General features: G+C 48.0%; 2 protein-coding genes across 3 annotated transcripts in view; both read left to right on the top strand.

The window, feature by feature from the left end:
* The window catches only part of CIITA (class II major histocompatibility complex transactivator), a 1,021,617-nt gene that overhangs the window by 976,470 nt on the left and 23,590 nt on the right, over positions 1-21,557 (top strand). The gene's annotated exons all lie outside the window — the stretch shown is intronic.
* The window catches only part of MYH16 (myosin heavy chain 16), a 59,560-nt gene that overhangs the window by 17,866 nt on the left and 20,137 nt on the right, over positions 1-21,557 (top strand). Inside the window, exons 13-28 of the mRNA XM_083413313.1 lie at positions 534-704; positions 1,935-2,114; positions 2,798-2,924; positions 3,890-3,951; positions 5,594-5,681; positions 6,911-7,028; positions 8,986-9,106; positions 9,877-10,013; positions 11,343-11,424; positions 14,025-14,198; positions 15,909-16,136; positions 16,813-16,917; positions 17,468-17,554; positions 18,386-18,531; positions 20,367-20,457; positions 20,579-20,635. Of these exons, the coding sequence (XP_083269439.1) occupies positions 534-704; positions 1,935-2,114; positions 2,798-2,924; positions 3,890-3,951; positions 5,594-5,681; positions 6,911-7,028; positions 8,986-9,106; positions 9,877-10,013; positions 11,343-11,424; positions 14,025-14,198; positions 15,909-16,136; positions 16,813-16,917; positions 17,468-17,554; positions 18,386-18,531; positions 20,367-20,457; positions 20,579-20,635 (1,974 nt within the window). The remainder of the gene's footprint in view (positions 1-533; positions 705-1,934; positions 2,115-2,797; positions 2,925-3,889; positions 3,952-5,593; positions 5,682-6,910; positions 7,029-8,985; positions 9,107-9,876; positions 10,014-11,342; positions 11,425-14,024; positions 14,199-15,908; positions 16,137-16,812; positions 16,918-17,467; positions 17,555-18,385; positions 18,532-20,366; positions 20,458-20,578; positions 20,636-21,557) is intronic.

Raw genomic sequence — 21,557 nt, 5'->3', positions numbered from 1 at the left:
TTGTGAGATTGTTTACTGTTTCTAGGATGAATTTCCATGGTTCTTATCCTTTGAATCCTTAAAAAAAAATATGTACGACACTTAGAAATTATTACTATTAAGCAGTATATCAATTCCAGATAGATAGATTAAAAACCCCTTCCAGACTGTCAGTGTTTACATGGAGATGGACCCACTGCAGAGATCAGTTGCTTGCCTCTCCAAGTCCTCACAATGCCTTTTACCTTCCTGCCAGAGTGGTACCTATTTATCTACTTGCACTTTGACGTGCTTTCGAACTGCTAGGTTGGCCAGGAGCAGGGACTGAGCAACGGGAGCTCACCCTGTCGCAGGGATTCGAACCGCCAACCTTCTGATCGGCAAGTCCTAGGCTCTGTGGTTTAACCCACAGCGCCACCCACGTCCCTCCTGGCTGGTGAAGTTCCCTGCAATTCACTGCCCCCCTCTGCCATGTCAGACTCCAGCCCCCTTTCCCATGGCACACACTCGCCAGCAGCCCCTGACACAGGCCTTTGTTTCTATTCCCTTTGCAGTTCAACAGCTTTGAACAGCTCTGCATCAACTTCACCAACGAGAAGCTGCAGCAGTTCTTCAACCACCACATGTTTGTGCTGGAGCAGGAGGAGTACAAGCGAGAAGGGATCGACTGGGTCTTCATCGACTTTGGTCTAGATCTGCAGGCTTGCATTGAGCTCCTGGAAAAGGTAAGCCTCTCTCGCCAGCCTGCAGCATGGCCGGCCTCTGGTGGCTTAGCAGAGCCGGCCCAGCCAGGAGGCAAGTGAGGCCGCTGGTTCAGCCGGCGGAACTCGCCCCCTCAGGCAGCACACCCATGGTGGCCCCGCCTGCCCCGCTGCCTCCACCAGCGACTGAGAAGTGCCACCGCCATCAGCGCCAATTTGAGGCAAGATGGCGGCCATTTTGGATGAGATCTCACCTCAAATTGGCACCATCTTGCCCCAAATGGGCACTGATGGCGATGCTCCTTCGCCAGATTCAGGTGGAGCAAGGCACATGGCAGCAAGGCAAAGCAGTTCTTTCTGTTTCACCTCAACCCTGCGGCTTAGCCTGCTGAGATAGTGCTATCTGCACATATTCTTAATATTCATCGCTCCTCCACATGTACTTATTTTTTTGTGTATTCATGGTGAATCCCTACTCTGCCCGGACACTGAGGTCCAGCTCCGAGGGCCTTCTGGCGGTTCCCTCACTGCGAGATGTGAGGTTACAGGGAACCAGGCAGAGGGCCTTCTCGGTAGTGGCACCTGCCCTGTGGAACGCCCTCCCATCAGATGTCAAGGAAATAAAAAACTATCTGACTTTTAGAAGACATCTGAAGGCAGCCCTGTTTAGGGAAGTTTTTAATGTTTGATGTTTTATTCTGTTTTTATTCTGTTGGGAACCACCCAGAGTGGCTGGGGAAACCCAGCCGGATGGGCGGGGTATAAATAATTTATATTGATATTGATATTGATATTTTTATATTTTTATATTATTTTTATATTATTTTTATATTTTTATATTTTTATATTTTTATATTTTTATTTATATTATTTATATTTATTAAATGTATTTGTTTTCACTGAGAGCCAGTGTGGTGTAGTGGTTAAGAGCGGTAGTCTCGTAATCTGGTGAACCGGGTTCTCGTCTCCGCTCCTCCACATGCAGCTGCTGGGTGACCTTGGGCCAGTCACACTTCTTTGAAGTCTCTCAGCCCCACTCACCTCACAGAGTGTTTGTTGTGGGGGAGGAATGGAAAGGAGAATGTTAGCTGCTTTGAGACTCCTTAAAGGGAGTGAAAGGCGGGATATCAAATCCAAACTCTTCTTCTCTTCTTCTTCTTCACTGCTGACTTTGCAAACACCAAGGAGGACTTATTTAAGTCCAGGGCTATTGTGTGTGTGTGTGTTTTCTTACTGGGTCCTCCTCCTCTCCAGCCCATGGGCATCTTCTCCATCCTTGAAGAGCAGTGTGTGTTCCCCAAGGCAACCGACGCTACCTTCAAGGCTGCTCTCTACGACAATCATCTGGGGAAGTCCCCCAACTTCCTGAAGCCCAAAGGAGGCAAAGGCAAAGGGGCCGAAGCCCACTTTGAGCTGGTGCATTATGCTGGCACCGTGAGTATTATGATTATTATGATTATTATTAAATTAAATTTGTATACTGTTATAAGAATTCTAAGGTCTCAAATCTAGAATAAATTTTCATTACTGTACAAGGCAAACACATAAGTATGTAAACCACATGTCTGAAATGAGGCTTGTATCCAAGCAACATGCTGAGGGCACCAGATTTTGGAAAACAGAGCTAGGTGTTGCGGTCATGTAATGCCTGAGTGCCACCATGCCCAATTTTTCCTCTACACTTGAGTAGGACCCTGGCAGAGACACATGCCCGACTGGCACGTTCCCTTCATCCTGGTCGATCGTTCGGGAGCTTCATAAGCTTTCTTCAGCCCGAACATCACAGCGACCGATGGCAACCGACACTGGCACACTTAGGGATCCACAGAGTTTGTGTATCATGCGCGTGACAGACCTCAGTAACTCAGTATTTTGGCTAATCTACTTTATTTACATATAAACACACACAGAGCACTGCAACATGGCTCCCTCTCTCTCTAGCGCCAGACAGCAAAGAGAAAAAGAACAAAGGACAATAGTCCCACTTCACAGTAACACAAACATCCTGTCTCCGTCACTTCCCACTCTGTGGAGTCAAAACATATACCGTCATGTGAAAGACAACAATCCCATGACTGCAATCACGGAGCAGGAATTCTAACACTTTCTTGCTCCAGGTGGGTTACAATATCACTGGGTGGCTGGAGAAGAACAAGGACCCCCTGAATGAAACGGTGGTGGGCTTGTTCCAGAAGTCCGGGATGGCCCTGCTCTGCACTCTCTTCAAAGAAGAGGAGGCCGCAGGTGCGTGGATCTCTTTGCTTGCATTTCCTATCCCAAACCCAGCAAACAACTCCGGTTAGTTGTCCTATTTCCTGCTCACAACAACCCCACCAGGTAAGGTTAAGCTGAGACAGCGTGACTTGCCCAAAGTCTCCCCGGTACAGTGTTCCGTCCACTATACCTGGTGTACTTCAGATATTGTGGACTGCCACGTCCATCAGGCAGTGTGGCAAAGTGGTTAGAGTACTGGATTCAGACCTGAGAGAAAGGAGTTCTAGTCCCCACTCTGCCATGAAGCTTAATGCCTGACTGTCTCTAAAGCTAACCTCCCTCACAGGGTTGTTGTGCTGCTGAGCTATGTGGCCCCTGTCCTTCCTTGACGGACAGTTCAGTCAGTAGAGCACATTTTAAGGTTGTGGGTTCAAGACCACATTAGGCAAAAGATTCATTCATGGCAGGGGGTGGGCCTAAATGACCCATGTCATTAAATGACCCATGTCCAACACTACAATTCTCTGATTCTACGATTCTGTCAACTTGGAAATCTGTCTGCCTATGAATGTTGTTGTTGTTGTTGCAAAGTCGCATTAGCAAAACCCCACAACAAACATTGTTTCTGTGAGTACAGTCGTACCTTGGATCCTGAATGCCCTGGAACTCAGACGTTTTGGCTCCCAAATGATCGAAACCCGGAAGTGATTGTTCTGGTTTGTGAACGTTCTTTTGGAACCCGAACGTTTGATGGGGCTTCCGCAGCTTCTGGTTGGCTACAGGAGCTTCCTGCAGCCAACAGAAGCCACGATTTGGTTTTCAAACAAATCTGGAACAGATTCCGTTCAACTTCCAAGGTGTGTCTGCACTGAAATGGCCGCCTTAGTAACCCCTCAGCCTCTGAGATTAAAATAGGGAAACACCCCAGGTTTTGTGTATACATGAATTTATTTCCATATACACTTGAATCATCTTCAGTTCCATGTTTTCCTCAGCTGGAACAACCAAGAAGCAGAAAAGGGGGTCCTCTTTTATGACTGTCTCCAACTTCTATAGGGTAAGTCTCACCTGGTAAGAGAATGTTTAAAATTTTATTTTTTACCAACAACCAAAACACAAACAGTGAAATCCCCCAGGCAGCTGGTACATTGGGTATACCTAATCATTAATAACATATTCAAATCAACCATATGTACAATTTTAGATACGTTAACACTCCTCCATCCACAAGGTTTATTTAACTTTTAACATTTTAATTGCCCCAAATTGTTCAAACCTACCCAAATAATTCAATATCTTCTCAAACCAATCCTCCTCTTTCTCACTGACCTTAAACCCTTTCATTCTGTGTATCTTCACAGTTAGATATTCTAAAATTATAATATTATTCAGTTTTTCCCTCCATTGGTTCACCCCTAACTCTTCTGCATTTTTCCAATTACAACCCATTTACATTCCTCTTTTGTTTTTTAACTTAATGCTACTCAGACTAATAAGAACCATTAATTTAGATATTCCCACCTTCCTACCCACAATTCCCGATATTTCTATACCAATCTGTTTCCAAAATTCATTAACTAAATTCTAACCTGGTAAGGGAACTCCATCTCTGTCATCGGCATCATTGGATAGCCACGTGGCACTTCTTTTGCTTCTGTGGTGTGTGTGTGTTGAGAACCAGCCAGAAACCCAGCAACTGGTGTGATGACCTACAGTCATGGAGCAGGGAAGTTTGGCTCTGGCAGGCCTTCAGGATTGCTGGCAGGAAAACGAAGGCATCCCTACCAAGCCAAGTTCAAGGTATTACCATTAGTGTATCAAGCCCTCCACTGCCTTGTGAGATATCTTCAGGAGAAGAAAAGGCTAAGGAATCAACCCTACACAAATCCAGAGTGGAGACCCTAAGGCGGTTGGATGGCTCCTTGTACGCCTCCTTCCGGCAACTTCTGCAGCCGAGCTGGTGCCAAATGTCTTGCTCTGCTTTCCTTTGGACCACATCAGCCAGGCTGAGAGGGGGGCCTTGTCATCTGGTCAGCCCAGGACCTCCATACACCTTGCCCAGGTTTGCGCCCCGGAGAGGTTATTTTGGTGCTGCTAACGTAGCAGTTTGACTTCACCCCTGGAAGCGCACTCCATTGTCTCTCGAGAAAGATGGGTGCCAACAACAACCAAGCCCTTAACAACTTGGGACCGGTTTACCTGCGAGATCACCTGGCGCCATGCCCACTTGGCTGCTTCTGTCTGGCACAAAGCCGGCACTGCGACAGATTTCACAGAATACCTGTTTAGCATTTGTAAGAAATTGATTGTTTCATGTGGCAGCACCCGCCCTCCGGAACTCCCTGCCTATTGATCCCAGGCAGGTGCCTTCACTGTACACTTTTCTGTACCTGCTAAACACATTTTTTTCTCAGACAAGTCTGCCTGGATATGTAGAATGCTGACGCGTGCCTTAATCTGATTTTAGTTTTTCTGAATGTTTTACATTGTTGTTTTTAAGAGTTTTCACCAATGATTATACTTTTTTGTGTGTAAACCACCTTGAGGTGCCTTCTTCTTCTTCTTCTTCTTCTTCTTCTTCTTCTTCTTCTTCTTCTTCTTCTTTGCAATCAAGCAGTGTATAAATTTTATGAAATGAATGCAATATTCTCCCCCCGCCTGACCACCCCCTGTCGTTCCATTTCCTCTTCCTGCTTCAGGAGCAGCTGAACAAGCTGATGACCACCTTGCACAGCACAGCCCCTCATTTCGTCCGCTGCATTGTTCCAAACGAGTTCAAGCAGTCCGGTACGGAGCTTTGCTGTTCTTCTTTCCCTTTTAAAAATTGTAAATATAAAATAGGTATATAAGGTAAAGGTAAAGGTAAAGGGACCCCTGACCATTAGGTCCAGTCGTGACCGACTCTGGGGTTGCAGTGCTCATCTCGCTTTATTGGCCGAGGGAGCCGGCGTACAGCTTCCGGGTCATGTGGCCAGCATGACTAAGCTGCTTCTGGCGGACCAGAGCAGCGCACGGAAATGCTGTTTACCTTCCCTCCGGAGCGGTACCTATTTATCTATTTGCACTTTGACGTGCTTTCGAACTGCTAGGTTGGCAGGAGCAGGGACCAAGCAATGGGAGCTCACCCCGTCACGGGGATTTGAACTACCAACCTTCTGATCGGCAAGCCTTAGGCTCTGTGGTTTAACCCACAGCGCCACCCGCGTCCCATAGGTATATAAGGAGGGCTGGTTAAATAACCATTCAGCACACCATAAATAACAAACGAAAGAGGAGGAGGGAAGTCATCGGTTCTAGCCCGGATAATTTTTTTAATTCATTTATTTGATCGTTCTTCTGTACTGCTTGCGTTCCAAGGAATGTCACAAAGCAGTTTACAAAAGTAAAATGCATTTTAAACCAATCCCACAGTCTTAACAGGGCAAGAAGAAGTCCAGCCCTAATGTTCTAGGAAAGCCCGAGAAAACAAACAAGCAGTTACTAAATTAATGAATAAGGTCATGCATCCTCTTCCGTTTTTTTCTTTGCAGAAAGATGCAGCAGCTATCTATTCCTATCAGACACATGGCCCTTTCTTGCACAGATAGAATGGTTGTTTAGAATTTGGGATGCTGCTGTTATGAATGACTTATTCATCTCAGCAGCACCCCGAATTCTAAACAACCATTTGGGCAGAACAGGAGACATTATCCCCCCCCCAGTGTTGTCCCAGTTGACTTGGGAGGGGGGTCAGTTGACTGCATTCAGGCTGAAACATCTTGTTCCATGGTGCATAGTCCAATTGGCTTGGTGAATTGGAAGCAAAGCATCCAAAAGACTAGCTCATGGAGGCTCTGATTCTAGACTCTTTCCCTCCAGCGCTCCACCATTTGCTTGAGCGCCTCTTCTTTAGTTTTCAAGGTAGCATCCTAATTCACTCAGCCCTGACTGAGCCAGTCCCGTTCCAAGCAACAGTCCCACAGCAGTTTTTGCTCTTGCAGCCATGAAATGGAAACGTCGTGCTCTGTCTTTTGCAGGTGTGGTGGATGCGCACCTGATTTTGCACCAGCTGGCCTGCAACGGCGTTTTGGAAGGTATCCGTATTTGCCGGAAAGGTTTCCCCAACAGGTTGCAGTACCCTGAGTTCAAGCAAAGGTGAATATCGTCATCCATTTCTAGGGTGGGGATGGAATGCCTGTTGTTCTCCTGGTGTTGATGAGTTACAGCTCCACCTGGCCTGGTCATTGGCCATGTTGGCTGGAACTGCCAGTTAGATGATGAACAACCAGACTGAACAAAATTCTCCTCCAGCCCCAGCAGTGGAGTGTTTGTTGCACCCACTTCTCAGTAGTAGCTGCTAAGGGGGTGCAGGTGTCATGGACCGATTGGATGCAGAGGAATGGTGGGAGGAACCAGCTGGTGAACCCCCAGGGGGGAAAGGTTCAGAGCCAGGAGAGGGGTGGTGGGACGACGAGAAGTGGTCAGAGGGAGAAGAGAGAGAAGCTTGGGAGGAGGAGGTGTTGGAAGCTGATGAGGTAACAGGCCTTAGTGAGCAGGGAGAGTCTGTGGCAGAGAGAAGGCCAGAAACAGAAGCTGAAGCAGGAGAAGAGGGAGGCCAAGGGGCAGAGATGAGTCAGGTTGGGGAAGAGTCCTGGGTGTCTCCTCCTCCTGCTACAACAAGCTCCCCTCCGTCCTGGTCTCCCAGAACCAGAACAACAACAACAACAACAACAACAACAACAACAACAACACCACTTTTATATTTATACACCTCCTATCTGGCTGGGTTGCCCCAGCCACTCATAGCTGTCAAGCGTCCCTTATTTGGCGGGACAGTCCCTTATCCCAGTGCCATGTCCCACTGCTGTCCCTTCTTGATGAGGCTTCGTTTGGCTGCTAGCTGGGCTTTCTGCCTTTGGCTCAGAGGAGCTCAGAAGTTGAACATACCTGTGCCCGGAAAATCCCTTATTTTGGCTGCTGATCCCTTATTTTCGAGGCTGCTGGTCCCTTATTTTCGAATCTGTAAGTTGACAGCTATGCAGCCACTCTGGGTGGCTTCCAACAAATAATAATAATAATAATAATAATAATAATAATAGACATCAAACATTAATAGTAACAATCAGATACTATATGAAAAGTCGCAGTAACTTTAAAATAAGCAACTTATATCAAATAAAGCAATGTTCAACAATCGTTTAGCATCCAATAGCAAAGAGTAAAATTAAGCATCAGGAAATAATAATTAAACAGTTTTTACTTACCAATTACAATAAAGAGTTACTAATTTATAATCAATAAAATAACAGCAAATCACAATGCATAAAATACAACACATACAAAACCATGCAAAAGGATTAGATTGAGAAACCAGGACACACAACCCATAAAATTATCTTTAAAAGCTATCCCTGAGCTACTCTCTTCCCAGCAGCTTCTCAAAGTCATGGTCTGGGGCTGGAGGGTGGGCAAGGCAGGCGGAAAAGACATTGCCTGCAGAAAGTCTCTCAAACCTCAGAAGAGGCCTGAAGAGGGCGAAGGAGGGATTGGTGATGTGAAGGTGCAGTCTCTGGCTGCTTGGGGAAAAAAACCCTGGAAAGATGGGGACTTAGGCGTCTGTGGGGGACCTTCAGTCTCTGCAGCTGCTACATAGGAGCAAGTCTTACCGGAGATGAGCTGCTGTGCTCATTCAGCCTGACACTCCTGTGTTGATGCTGTTTCTGCTAATAAACTCCAGCTTGCTCAGTGAGATTCCCTGCTGGCTTGGTCCTGCCAGAAGGAGAGGCGTTGTGGCTCTCCAAGCATTGTGGCTTTCACCAAACTTAGCACGAAAGAGAAGAGGGGGCTGTGGGAACTCAGTGTGGTGAGATGCATGAGAGCAGAATTCATATGGCCTGCCATGATGCACTCCACGCCTTATCCCTCCTCTCTTGATTAGCTCCCGTGATTGGCTGGGTTGGGGAGCTGGCAGTGCAAGGCCGGTCCCCATCTATGTTGCCTTACTGGCTTTTACTCCCCCCATCACTTTGCTTAGCTGTTCTGTGGCCCAGCAGCCACCAGACCGTGGTTCTTGAAAGCCTCTCAGTGGCCGCTTGCGTCTTTCTCTTGTCAGGTACCAGGTGCTGAACCCCAACGTGATCCCTCAGGGATTCGTGGACAACAAGAAGGCCTCAGAACTTCTCCTGGGATCTCTGGACCTGGGAGAGAATGAGTACAAAATTGGGCATACGAAGGTATGGCAGGCTTCAGTCTGGCCTTACTGTTCCCTTCCTTCCTTCCTTCCTTCCTTCCTTCCTTCCTTCCTTCCTTCCTCTTTCTTTCTTTCTTTCTTTCTTTCTTTCTTTCTTTCTTTCTTTCTTTCTTTCTTTCTTGGTTTTCACATATTACATTACAACACAGATATACCAAAGCCAAAGCCAACACCATTTCCTCTCCACCCCCTCATAAATTTACATTTATGTTTCCTCAATCCATCATATTATTCTTTTCTCCTTCCTCCCCTCCGCTCCCGCCCAATTTCCTCCACATTATACAATTTACAATAATCGTAGCATTCTACAATCGTCTCAGATCATCTGTCTATTCTTCTTATCTTTCATTACTAATTTTTCTTCCATCCAGCGCTTCACATTTTAATCTAGGCATATTAGCGTATCGTTTTTTAAGCAATATTTTGCCATATATTCATCAAAACATTTCCACTCCTTGTTTAATTTTTGATTCGACTGATTTCTTATTATAGCAGTTAATTTTGCCAAAATTAAATATTCATTTAGTTTACAAATCCATTCTTCCTTTGTGGGTATAGTTTGTGACTTCCACCTAGAAGCAATCACTGTTCTAGCAGCTTTACTGTCCCCCGTTCCCCCCCCGTCCATGGCTTCTTGTAGAAGAAGCGGTCTTTGTATGCTTCAAGAATCATATCAGCTTTGCAGGGTGAGCTGGCTGTGTGATCATTCTCCTGCCAATGGCTTGATGGGCATGCGGCTCCTTGCTTTCGAAGGTCTTCTTCCGCGCTGGAATCTTGGCCAAGCTGGAAGACATGCGAGACGATCGTTTGGCAAAGATCATGACCATGCTGCAGTGCCGGGGCCGGGGCTTCCTGATGAGGATTGAGTTCAAGAAGATGCTAGACAGGAGGTAGTGCTTCCCTTGCCCTCTGTATCAGCCCTTTGCTCCTTGAGAGAAACCCTTGCAGCTTGTGGTGCTGGGCCTGGCTAGCACAGTTCAGTGTGGTGCCAGTGAAGGGGCTCTGTGAGCCAGGAAACCCCACCCCCACCCCAGTTTAAATAGGGAGATGGGGAACCCACAGCCTGCAGGCCTAATGGTGCTTGACGAGGGTCCTCATTAGGTCTGGCAAAGCCATTGCCCTCCAACACACACACCCCTGCCAGAGGAATGTTGGGAGGCACCAGCTGAGGAACCACCAAGGGAAGAAGGCTCAGAGCCCAGGGATTGATGGTGGGACGTTGATGAGCGGTCAGAGGCAGAAGAGGGAGCAGGAGGTGTCAGAAGCTGAAGAGGTAACAGGGTTTAGTGAGCAGGAAGAGGCTATGACAGAGAGCAGTCCAGAGTCAGAAGCGGAAGCTGGAGAGGATGGGGGTGGGTGGGCAAAAGGCAGAGATGAGATGTCTGCTGAAGAAGGCAATGGGTCTCCCCCTCCTGCTGTTACAAACGGCCCTCCCGCCTAGTCTCCCAGGACCAGAAGAGGTATGCAGAGGGCAGAGCAGAGACAAACTTTTGGCAGAGTCTCAGAAAGCTTGGGAAAGACCCAGGGGAGTAGGCGTCTTAGGGAGCGGTGGGAAGGAGTCCTCACAATTGTTTCGTTGGGGCAAGACCTACCGGGAAGAGTTGCTGTTCTCACTAGGCCTAGTCTCCTGAGCTTTGTTTCTTTGAATAAAGAGTTAATGTCACTGACGCCATGTGAGTTATCACTGACCTACAACTGGCCTCCGCTTCAGGCACTGTCCCATATGTCAGTGGTTCTCAACCTGTGGGTCCCCAGATGTTGTTGGACTATAACTCCCATCATTCCTAGCTAGCATGGCCAGTGTCCAGGGATGATGGGAGGTGTAGTCCAACAACATCTGGGGACCCACAGGTTGAGAACCACTGCCATATGTGATGGCAGGTAAAGAAGTGGCTTAGCTCAGCATCACTAGGGAGTTCCCCACTAATGGGCTGCTCTCGGTAGCGATCAGCTGATAGGTACTGTGAGCAGCCCCTGTATAGGCCAGCACCAATCAGCTGATTGGCACTGATGAGCAGGCCCTTTGAGGTCGCCTCCGGATCTCGTGATGGTGTCAGGTGATGGACAGGTGGGTGGCTCCGCCCATCTAATAATGTAGTCCCATTGTAGGTGGGGGGGGGGGTTAAGAATCTGCTGGTTGGGTTAAATCAAGGGGCAGGGAACCTAGGTCCCTCCAGGGGGTGATGGACTCTGCAACCCATTTTTCCTTTCCATTTCAGGCTGGGCCTGATGCTTATCCAGAGGAATGTGCGCAAGTTCTTGCAGATGCGGTACTGGGGCTGGTGGAAGCTGTATAACAAGGTGAGGCCAAGCAACCCAGCTCAGCATTGTGGGTCCAAGAGGGGAGGAGCTGGCTTGGTGACCAGGGCAATTCTGGAAAACAAGGAAACAGGAGGAGAATTTTCTCAGCCCCTTTGTTTGACGCTAAGGAGTCCCATTGTGAGTTTCGGTTAATTATTGACAAAGCAAAAGGGAAGGAGCTGTTCCCCATCTGAAGGAACGCCCTGAAAAGAAGCTGAGGTTTTGCAGTACAACATGGGAGCCGTATGAAGTGCAAAATGCATTTTAAAAAAAAATATTGCACTTCTTCATGAAAATGCCTTAGAGATTTGTTTCTATTAAGCAGTTTGTAAATTTCATTAATTATCCAAAATAAGAGGTTTCCTTTCGTTCATTTCTATACAGTGGTGCCCTGCAAGACGAATGCCTCGCAAGACGGAAAACCCGCTAGACGAAAGGGTTTTCCGTTTTGGAGGTGCTTCGCAAAACGAATTTCCTATGGGCTTGCTTCGCAAGACGAAAATGTCTTGCGAGTTCCTGCGGGGTTTTTTTCCTCCCCCCCCCTTTTTCCCAAGCCGCTAAGCCGCTTAACAGCTGATCTGCTAAGCCGCTTAACAGCTGATCCGCTAAGCCGCTTATCAGCTGATCCGCTAAGCCCGCTAAGCCGCTAATGGGCTTGCTTTGCAAGACGAAAAAAACCGCAAGACGAAGAGACTTGCGGAACGGATTCTTTTTGTCTTGCGAGGCACCACTGTATTTAAAAATGAACAGGTACGGTACGTGGTTTTTCAGCAGAGAGACCCCCAAAGCAGCTCACCATAAGTAGTTAAAATCCAACCTGAAAAACCCAGAATGGCTTGGATCCAGAGATCCTGTGAGCAAAATGCTGGTGGAATTGGAAGGAAGGCTATACCCCCCCCCACACACACACTTAATCCCCCCCCCCACTGCGCTGTAGTGTCATATTGAGGGAGATTCTTGTTATCTCAAGGAGCTTGGGATAGTGCCCACTGTTTGCTGCTCACATGCCCCCATAATACTTAGAAATCCTGCATGTCTGGGCCTTTAAGTGACTCACTCTGTTTATGCCATAACCTAGTAGTTTCTCACACCTTTTTCTATTGAGTTGGCACTGTGTGAGGATGTTAATCTTTTAAGATAAAGCTGGAATAAAGCACCTGGAATAAGGGAGTTGTTTCTGTTAACTTCCTGCTAATATTGGTGAGTCTTTCACTCTGGTGGGAAATGGATGTGCTACCCAGACACCAGCGATGGCTTATGTAACAGCATCAGTTACTTTGGTTGGAATGGATGTACAGTATAGTGTTGCAAGAATTTATGTATAGGTTAGGGGGGGGGTTGTCCCTCCAGCAGATATCATGCACATGCAGCCCACTACCAAAATCAGCACAATCACTTTTGTGACTTGTGATTTGTCCCCACAAAACACTTCATCACAGTTTCTTCCTATCTATTCAAAGGGCCTTTTCTGCACGATACCAAATGTAACAATTCACTGATAGATGTATCTTTGTACTGGCTCACTGGGAAAACTTCAGAAATTCATATAGACATGTGAGCTCAGCTCCTCAGCAGCCCCTCTGCCTGAGTGATAATTCCTGGCATCTTGATACCGGAGTGCCAGACAGGTAGCCATTCCAGAAATAACAAACCCAGATGAAGACAAAAGGGTGTGATTAACTTGGCTGGGAAACAGGGAAATGTAAAGATCTCTTTTGTTACACTTGATGGGTGTTTGGTGGAAGGCAAGGAGAACCATGGGGCAGGGTCCAGGATGCTCAGATTACTGCCACCAGACCTCCCCTTTCATGATGTAACCATGATGCATTAGTGATGTAGTTTGGGGGGTGTAACATGGGGATTAGCAGCTAATAAAAGTTTGGGTTCGCTTTTGTTCGGGGCTTCCATCTTGTTCCACCTGGTGGCAGGTGGGAGTCTGGTCACGACAGTCTTCAATAAAGACCAAGCCTACTGGCTGCTGTTTTGCTCTGGTATTCCTGGCTGGTGTCCTTGTTTTTTGTCCAAGGGAGCCCTCAGATTTCTCCATTAACAATAGAAGCCCCCAAAACACATTTGTTAGTGAAAACTGCTGCACAGGCTGGACTTCGGAAGTTCTGTGCACTAGTTACCCCTCCAATACCATCTTCAGGCTTCACACCTGTCGTTGACAACGTCCCCAGAAACCAAAGACTGAATAAGAGAATAACAGTGCTTTGTAGCTTCTTTGGGCTATTTAATAAAATATTTAGCCTTCATCTGAATGTTCATTGTGTTCCAAATCATAAAAAATAAATGCCTCTTTAGCAATGCCTACATCTCTCTCACATCTGTTCCAGAAGATCCCATGGAACAAAGTAGGGGGTGATGTTGGTTAGGGGAGGAACTGGCAAAGTTTAACTCCCCCCGCCCCCCCGCAATAAGGACCCTTTGCTGGATAAAAGATCCTTCTGCAACAGGAAGGAACTTTACCGTTTGTGGAACAGCAAGCCTGGATCTAAGAATTTTTATTTGCTGAGTTATTATGGCAAGCAGGGATGGGCAACCTGCCTGCCCCCTCCCCCCGATGCTCACTTTGTGGCCCCGGGTCCCCTTCCCCATAGGTCAAACCTCTGTTGAACGTGGCCCGGCAAGAGGAGGAGATGAAAGCAAAGGAGGAGGAGCTGAGGAGCGCCATGTCCAAGACGCAGGAGCTGATGGACCGTGTCAAAGAGCTGGAAGAAAAGACAAACACCCTCAGCCAGGAGAAGAATGACTTGACCATCCAGCTGCAGGCCGTGAGTCACCAAAACACTTTGCAGGGCAGGGGTGAGAAAGCTCTGGCTTGTGGGACCAACACGGCCCCCGGACCTCTCTAGCTGGCCCTTGGAACCCTTCCCGGGCCACGCCTCCAATCTGTCTCGCATCACATCCTCATTTAGTGTTTTTGCTTGGCTGGAACATGTCTTTTGTACTCAAGTAATAACATTACTAGGGACACGGGTGGCACTGTGGGTTAAACCACAGAGCCTAGGACTTGCCGATCAGAAGGTCAGCGGTTCGAATCCCCGTGACGGGGTGAGCTCCCGTTGCTCGGTCCCTGCTCCTGCCAACCTAGCAGTTTGAAAGCATGTCAAAGTGTAAGTAGATAAATAGGTATCACTCTGGAGGGAAGGTAAACGGTGTTTCCATGCGCTGCTCTGGTTTCTCCAGAAGCGGCTTAGTCATGCTGGCCACATGACCCAGAAGCTGTATGCCGGCTCCCTCGACCAATAAAGCAAGATGAGCGCCGCAACCCCAGAGTCGGTGACGAATGGACCTAATGGTCAGGGATCCCTTTACCTTTAAGGTACAGTGGTGTCCCACAAGACGAATGCCTCGGAAGATGAAAAACTCGCAAGACTAAAGAGTTTTCTGTTTTCCAAGTTGCTTCGCAAGAAGGATTTCCCTATGGGAAACCGTCAATACACATTGGTGCTTCGCAAGACGAAAAAACTCGTAGAACGAAAAAACTCGCAGAACGAATTAATTTCGTCTTGCGGGGCACCACTGTAGTCTCTATGGGAGTATATGGTATTTAATTATGGGGTATCAGAGTTTTTAGGGGGCTAACCAGGCTGGGATAGATGGGATAGCAGGCTTGCTGGTTTCTGAATGTCTGGCGTAGATTTTCAGTTTGGTTGTTCTGTATGGGACAATGACAATAAAGATTATCGTATCGTGACAAAAATGTTTTCGCCCCGGGTACCACCTGACCTTGCTACGCCTCTGCTCCAGCTGTGGTGGCACTGCAGAGCCATCATGGCTGGTAACCACTGATAGCCCTCTCCTTCGTGAATTTATCTAAATCCTCTTTTAAAGCCGCCCAAATTGATGACCGCCTCCTGTGGGAGTTGAACACTGTACCCGCGGGGAGTCCTTTCTTGCATCTGTCCTGAATCTTCCAACATTCAGCTTTAGATTCAGGTTTAAGCTGCTGGTTTAGACCTTTAAAGCCCTATGCAGCCTAGGACCCACGTACTTACGGGACAGCCTCTCCTGGTATGCCCCACGGAGGTAGTTAGATTGGTCTCAACTAGGGCCAGGGCCTTTTCAGTCCTGGCCCCGACTTGGTGGAACGCTCTGTCACAAGAGACTAGGGCCCTGCGGGACTTGACATCTTTCCACAGGGCCTGCAAGACAGAGCTGTTCCGCCTGGCCTTTGGTTTGGGCTCAGTCTGACCCTTATGTTTTCCTTCCCCTTACGGTTTTGATCCATGGGCTACTTTTAAAATGAGGCTGCATTTTAAATTGCATTTTAACCTGTATTTTAAATTGTTTTGTTGTTGTCCCCCCCCCATTATGTTTTTATTGTAATTTTGCTGGTGTTAGCTGCCCTGAGCCCAGCTCTGGCCGGGGAAGGTGGGGTATAAATTATTATTATTATTATTATTATTATTAGAGGCATGTGGCAGTAGCATCCGGGAAGGACTGGTCTTTGGGTCACTGTTTGCCTGTCCCCCTTTCAGGAGCAAGAGAATCTGATGGATGCTGAGGAACGCCTGACTCAAATGATGAAATCCAAGATGGACCTGGAGAGTCAGGTCTCAGATATGAAAGAACGCTTGGAGGAGGAGGAAGGTGCAGCTGCGTCCCTGGGCGCCAACAAGCGCAAACTGGAGGGAGAGCTCAATGATCTCAAGATGGACCTTGAGGGCCTAGAAACCACCCTCGCCAAGACAGAGAAAGAGAAACAGGTAAGTCTGGAGAAGAGGAGGTTAAGGGGTGATATGATAGCCATGTTCAAATATATAAAAAGATGTCACATAGAGGAGGGAGAAAGGTTGTTTTCTGCTGCTCCAGAGAAGCGGACACGGAGCAATGGATCCAAACTACAAGAAAGAAGACTCCACCTAAACATTAGGAAGAACTTCCTGACAGTAAGAGCTGTTCGACAGTGGAATTTGCTGCCAAGGAGTGTGGTGGAGTCTCCTTCTTTGGAGGTTTTTAAGCAGAGGCTTGACAACCATATGTCAGGCGTGCTCTGATGGTGTTTCCTGCTTGGCAGGGGGTTGGACTCGATGGCCCTTGTGGTCTCTTCCAACTCTATGATTCTATGATTCTATGATTCCTTGAACCTGGCGCCAAGCAGGAAATCTATTTTGGACATCCTTTCTCGATGCAGACTCTTCGGTTGCTATTGGGTTGGGGGGAACCTGTGGCTTTTCAACAGTTAATAATTTCTGCCTAAAACATCCAAAGGAGGAGAGTGGATAAAGTTCAGTGCCAGAGATTTGAGTTTCAATCTTGTGGGATCCTGATAAAACGGCAGGTTCCCTCTTTCGGTTGGCACCTGGTCTTGGATTTTGCAATGGCTAAACAAACTGAGTTGTGGTTGGGCCTACATTATTAGGTCTCCCGTCCCCCCTGCAGGCTTTGGACCACAGAGTCAGGACCCTGACCACGGACCTTTCGGCACGGGAAGACGCTGTCACCAAACTCCAGAAGGAGAAGCGGGCTCTGGAGGAGTTGCACCAGGTAAGAAAGCCCAGTCGCAAGCTGCACCATAAGGACAAAACAGAAAAAGATAAATGTTTATAGGCTGTCTCCTGAGGAAATCGCTCTCAGGAGACCTTGTGCCACATCTGCATTATACATTTGAAGCACTGCTACACCATTTTGACAGGCATGGCTTCCTCCAAAGAATTCTGGGAAGTGTAGTTTGTTGCAGGTGTTTATTAGGAAGAATTGTCGCTTAAAATGCAGATGAATTTTCCTGATTATTATTATTATTATTTTAAATGAAACTGCAGAAATTCAAGACTGGAAAAATGAGCAACTGAGAGAAATGAAAGGGACCAATTTGTGTGAATCCCAACAGGATGCTGCCAACACTTGTGCTGTGTCTATTGGGGGGTGAGGGGTGTTTGTGTGTGTGTGTGACTTCTGTCAAAATTTCTAGAGCCAGAAAAAATTATTGGATGGCCAGGTCAGATCAGATGGCCTGGTCTCAAAGAGGAACCCCCCCGGCTTCGCTTTAGTTCCTATTGGTCATGACAAGTTTCCCTTCTTCTCCATCTCTCCTTAGAAAACTCTGGACGACCTTCAGGCTGAGGAGGACAAAGTGAATCATCTCACCAAAAACAACAGCAAACTTAGCACCCAGATACACGAGGTCAGTACCGATTGGTTGACTGGGGTGCTGTCTTGATCTGCCATTGGGCTACGGCACTTGTCATCAAATAACGCCTCAAGATTCTACACTGTCCCGCCCTATGCAGAATGGATATGTAACTGGAAACCATGTGGCATTAGCAAAAGTGCAGGGGTGGGTGGGTGTGTGTGTGCGCGCAGAGGGAGGGGCTTGTGACCTCCAGGAGCCCCAATAACGTATAGTAGATTCAGGGCAAGCAAAAGAGATTGTTCTGCCCTCTTCATTCCTCTTCATGTTCTGTGAGACCAGTGAGGGCAGAGAGAGCTGGTCACAGCAGGAGGAGGAGACTCCCTGGCTTCTTTAGCAACCTGGTTAATCTCTGCCTCTTGGCCCCACCTCCTCTCCTCTTTAGCCTCTGCTTCTGCCTCTGTTTCTGGACTGCTCTCTGCCACAGACTCTCCCTGCTCACCAAACCCTGTGGCCTCTTCAGCTTCCGACACCTCCTCTTCCCAGGCTTCTCTCTCTTCTCCCTCTGACCACCACCAATCCCCGGGCTCTGAGCCCCTGGGGTTTCCCCAGTTGGTTCCTCCCACCATCCCTCTGCATCCAGCTGGTCCATGACACTGGCCCACAGGGTCCCCCTTGGAGCTTCAGGGCTGAGTGAGGGTTTGGACCCTCATCTCCCAAGGTCCTAGTCTTGCACTCCACTACCCCACACTGCCTCCCCGTGGTGCGTCTCCTTTCCGTTGCGCCAAAGGAGTGTCGTGTGTTCCGCCTCGGTGGTTCCTTCCCATCGTCCTCTTTGCTTTGCTTCCCTTTGTAATTCACTTTTGGGTTGATTTCTTCAACCAGCTGGAGGACAACTGGGAGCAGGAGAAGAAGATTCGTGCTGAGGTGGAGAAGGCCCGCCGCAAGGCTGAGGGCGACTTGAAGATGACCATTGAGAACCTCAACGAGATGGAAAGGGCAAAGCTTGATTTGGAGGAGGTGGTCAAGAAGTGAGTGAGGGGGTGGATCAGGCATGCAACACTGCAAGGAAGGCGGTTGGGAATTAAAGTAGGAGTGAACTGTGGGTTGGCCAGCAGAGAAACTAATAATAATAATAATAATAATAATAATAATATTTATACCCTCCCATTGGCTGGGTTTCCCCAGCCACTCTGCGCGCCTTCCAACAGAATACAGTGGTACCTTGGATTAAGTACTTACTTCATTCTGGAGGTCTGTTCTTAACTTGAAACTGTTCTTAACCTGAAGCACCACTTTAGCTAATGGAACCTTCTGCTGCTGCCGTGCCGCCAGAGCACAATTTCTGTTCTCATCCTGAAGCAAAGTTCTTAACCCGAGGTACTATCTCTGGGTTAGCAGAGTCTATAACCTGAAGCGTCTGTAACCTGAAGCGTATGTAACCCGAGGTACCACTGTATTAAAAACACGATAAAACATCAAACATTAAAAACTTCCCTAAACAGGGGATGTCTTCTAAAAGTCAGATAGTTTTTTATTTCCTTGACATCTGATAGGAGGGCATTCCATAAGGCAGGTGCCACTACCGAGAAGGCCCTCTGTCTGGTTCCCTGTAACCTCACTTCTCGCAGTGAGGGAACCACCAGAAGGCCCTCAGAGCTGGACCTCAGTGTCCGGGCTGGACGATGGGGGTGAAGACACTCCTTCAGGTATACTGGGCTGAGGCCGTTTAGGGCTACCCATATATCTGGAGCAGCCAACAAGGTAACATCCAGTTGTTGTTGAACTCCAATTCCCATCTCCCTTAACTATTAGTCATGCAGGGGCTGATGGGAATCTGAGTCTGACAGCATCTGGAGGGAAGACACATTCAATATATCACCAAGATGTGCTAAGAAAAAGTTGAAGGCGCTAAAAAGTGTTTCCATACTAAGTTTTCTTAGACTCCTTCTCCCATAATCCCTGGGGTTTGTGGCAAATGGAGTCCAACCACACCTGAAGGGCCACAGCTTGCTAACGGCTTGTTACACAGATGTCTCCTAGTGATTTACAACATATTTGAAAACATAAGTATAAATATATTATAATATTAATTTGTTAAACGCAAACCTGAATGCACAGATGTACAAAAGAATACCTCACTGTATCAGCAGCAGGAAGGTTTGGCAAGTACCCTAAGAGCAAAAAAAGAGAGCATCATCTTAGTCTTGGAGGAATAATAGAATGGTAGATTTGGAAGGGACCACAATGGTCATCTAGTCCAACCCCCTGCAATGCTGGAATCTTCTGCCCAACGTGGGACTCAAACCCACAACCCTGGCATTAAGAGTCTCATGCTCTACTGACTGAGCTAAGGTAAGCTTTTTCCTGGCAGTGAAAAGATATCCGTGAAGGTGCCAGGCGGACCTTCCTGGGGAGAGTGTCCCACAGACAGGGAGCCACAACAGAGAAGGCCCTCTCCCTTGCCATGCATCTGGAATAGGGAAGTTGTTGCCTTCCAGATATTGTTACTTGGATCGTGTCCAAGGCTGATGAGAATTGGAGGCAAACAATATCTGGAGAGCCACAGGTCCCCTGTCCCAGGTATACATGGCCAAGGTGATAGCATTCCTTCTGTTTGAAGAGTCTGGATTTGATATCCCGCTTTATCACTACCCTAAGGAGTCTCAAAGCGGCTAACATTCTCCTTTCTTTTCCTCCCCCACAACAAACACTCTGTGAGGTGAGTGGGGCTGAGAGACTTCAGAGAAGTGTGACTGGCCCAAGGTCACCCAGCAGCTGCATGTGGAGGAGCGGGGAAGCGAACCCGGTTCCCCAGATTACGAGTCCACCGCTCTTAACCACTACACCACATCTTCCCTTGCAGGCGAGACATGGAAATCAACTCTATCACCGGCAAAGTGGAAGATGAGCAGTCCCTGAACTCCACACTCCAGAGGAAACTGAAGGAGCATCAGGTAGAAAAGAAAGAGGCTGGGGGAGGCAGAAAGAACAGCCTTCTTTGGTAGCTTTTCTGCTTTTACTCTTTGCCTTAAATACTTCTCCAAGCCTCATGATCCTCGCATGTCTTTCTCCTAGGCCCGGATTGAAGAGCTGGAGGAAGAACTTGAAGCAGAACGTTCCATAAGGGCAAAGGTAACTTTTTTAAAACCCCCTTTTCAACAGCCAATGACATGAATCCAGTGGCGTAGCGTGGGGGGTGCAGGGGGGGCCGGCCGCACCGGGCGCAATATCTGGGGGCGTGCGCTCGCACTCGCAGCTCTCTGCCCCTACCTGGCTCACTCACTCTCTCACTGCAGTGCTGGCTGTGTGAATCCGATGCGAGCCGCCGGGTCGCCGCCCACTGTGGAGGGGAGGGTGCCAGGCGTGCGGTGCAGTGCAGAGAGAGAGCAAGGGACTATCTGGGGGAGGGACAGTGCAGCGGGGGGCGCAAATTACTTGCCTTGCCCCGGGTTAAGGGGGAGCAAATTACTTGCCTTGCCCCGGGTGCTGACAACCCACGCTACGCCACTGCATGAATCAGTTGTGCACACTGTTGTTAAGTGCTTCGACGCTTGCCCTCACAACAAGCCTGTAAGGTAGGCCATTGCAATCTCCATTTTACAGGCTGAGCAACTGAAGCCAGAAGCTAGATAGTAATCTGAAGGCCCGCAGGGAGTTCACAGGCCAACTGGGATCCGAGCCCAGATCTCCTGAGCCTGACATTCAATCCAGCAGATTGCACTGGGTCTCATTTAGTGTAATTACAATCAGGTACAGTGGTACCTTGGGTTACATACGCTTCAGGTTACAGACTCCACTAACCCAGAAATAGTACCTCAGGTTAAGAACTTTACCTCAGGATGAGAGCAGAAATCGTGCTCCGGCGGTGCGGCGGCAGCGGGAGGCCCCATTAGCTAAAGTGGTGCTTCAGGTTAAGAACAGTTTCAGGTTAAGAACGGACCTCCGGAACGAATTAAGTGCTTAACCCGAGGTACCACTGTACTTGTAAAAACAAAAAAGAAGAAGAAGTTTCAAATGGGCAATTCTGGAAGAGTTTTGTTTGAAATCAGCGAAA

This window comes from Podarcis tiliguerta (genome assembly GCF_965153285.1).
Source record: "Podarcis tiliguerta genome assembly, chromosome: 14".
Classification (NCBI taxonomy): Eukaryota; Metazoa; Chordata; class Lepidosauria; order Squamata; family Lacertidae; genus Podarcis; species Podarcis tiliguerta.
The sequence above is the reverse complement of the archived record's forward strand: the minus strand, read 5'-3'. Positions and strand labels throughout refer to the sequence as shown.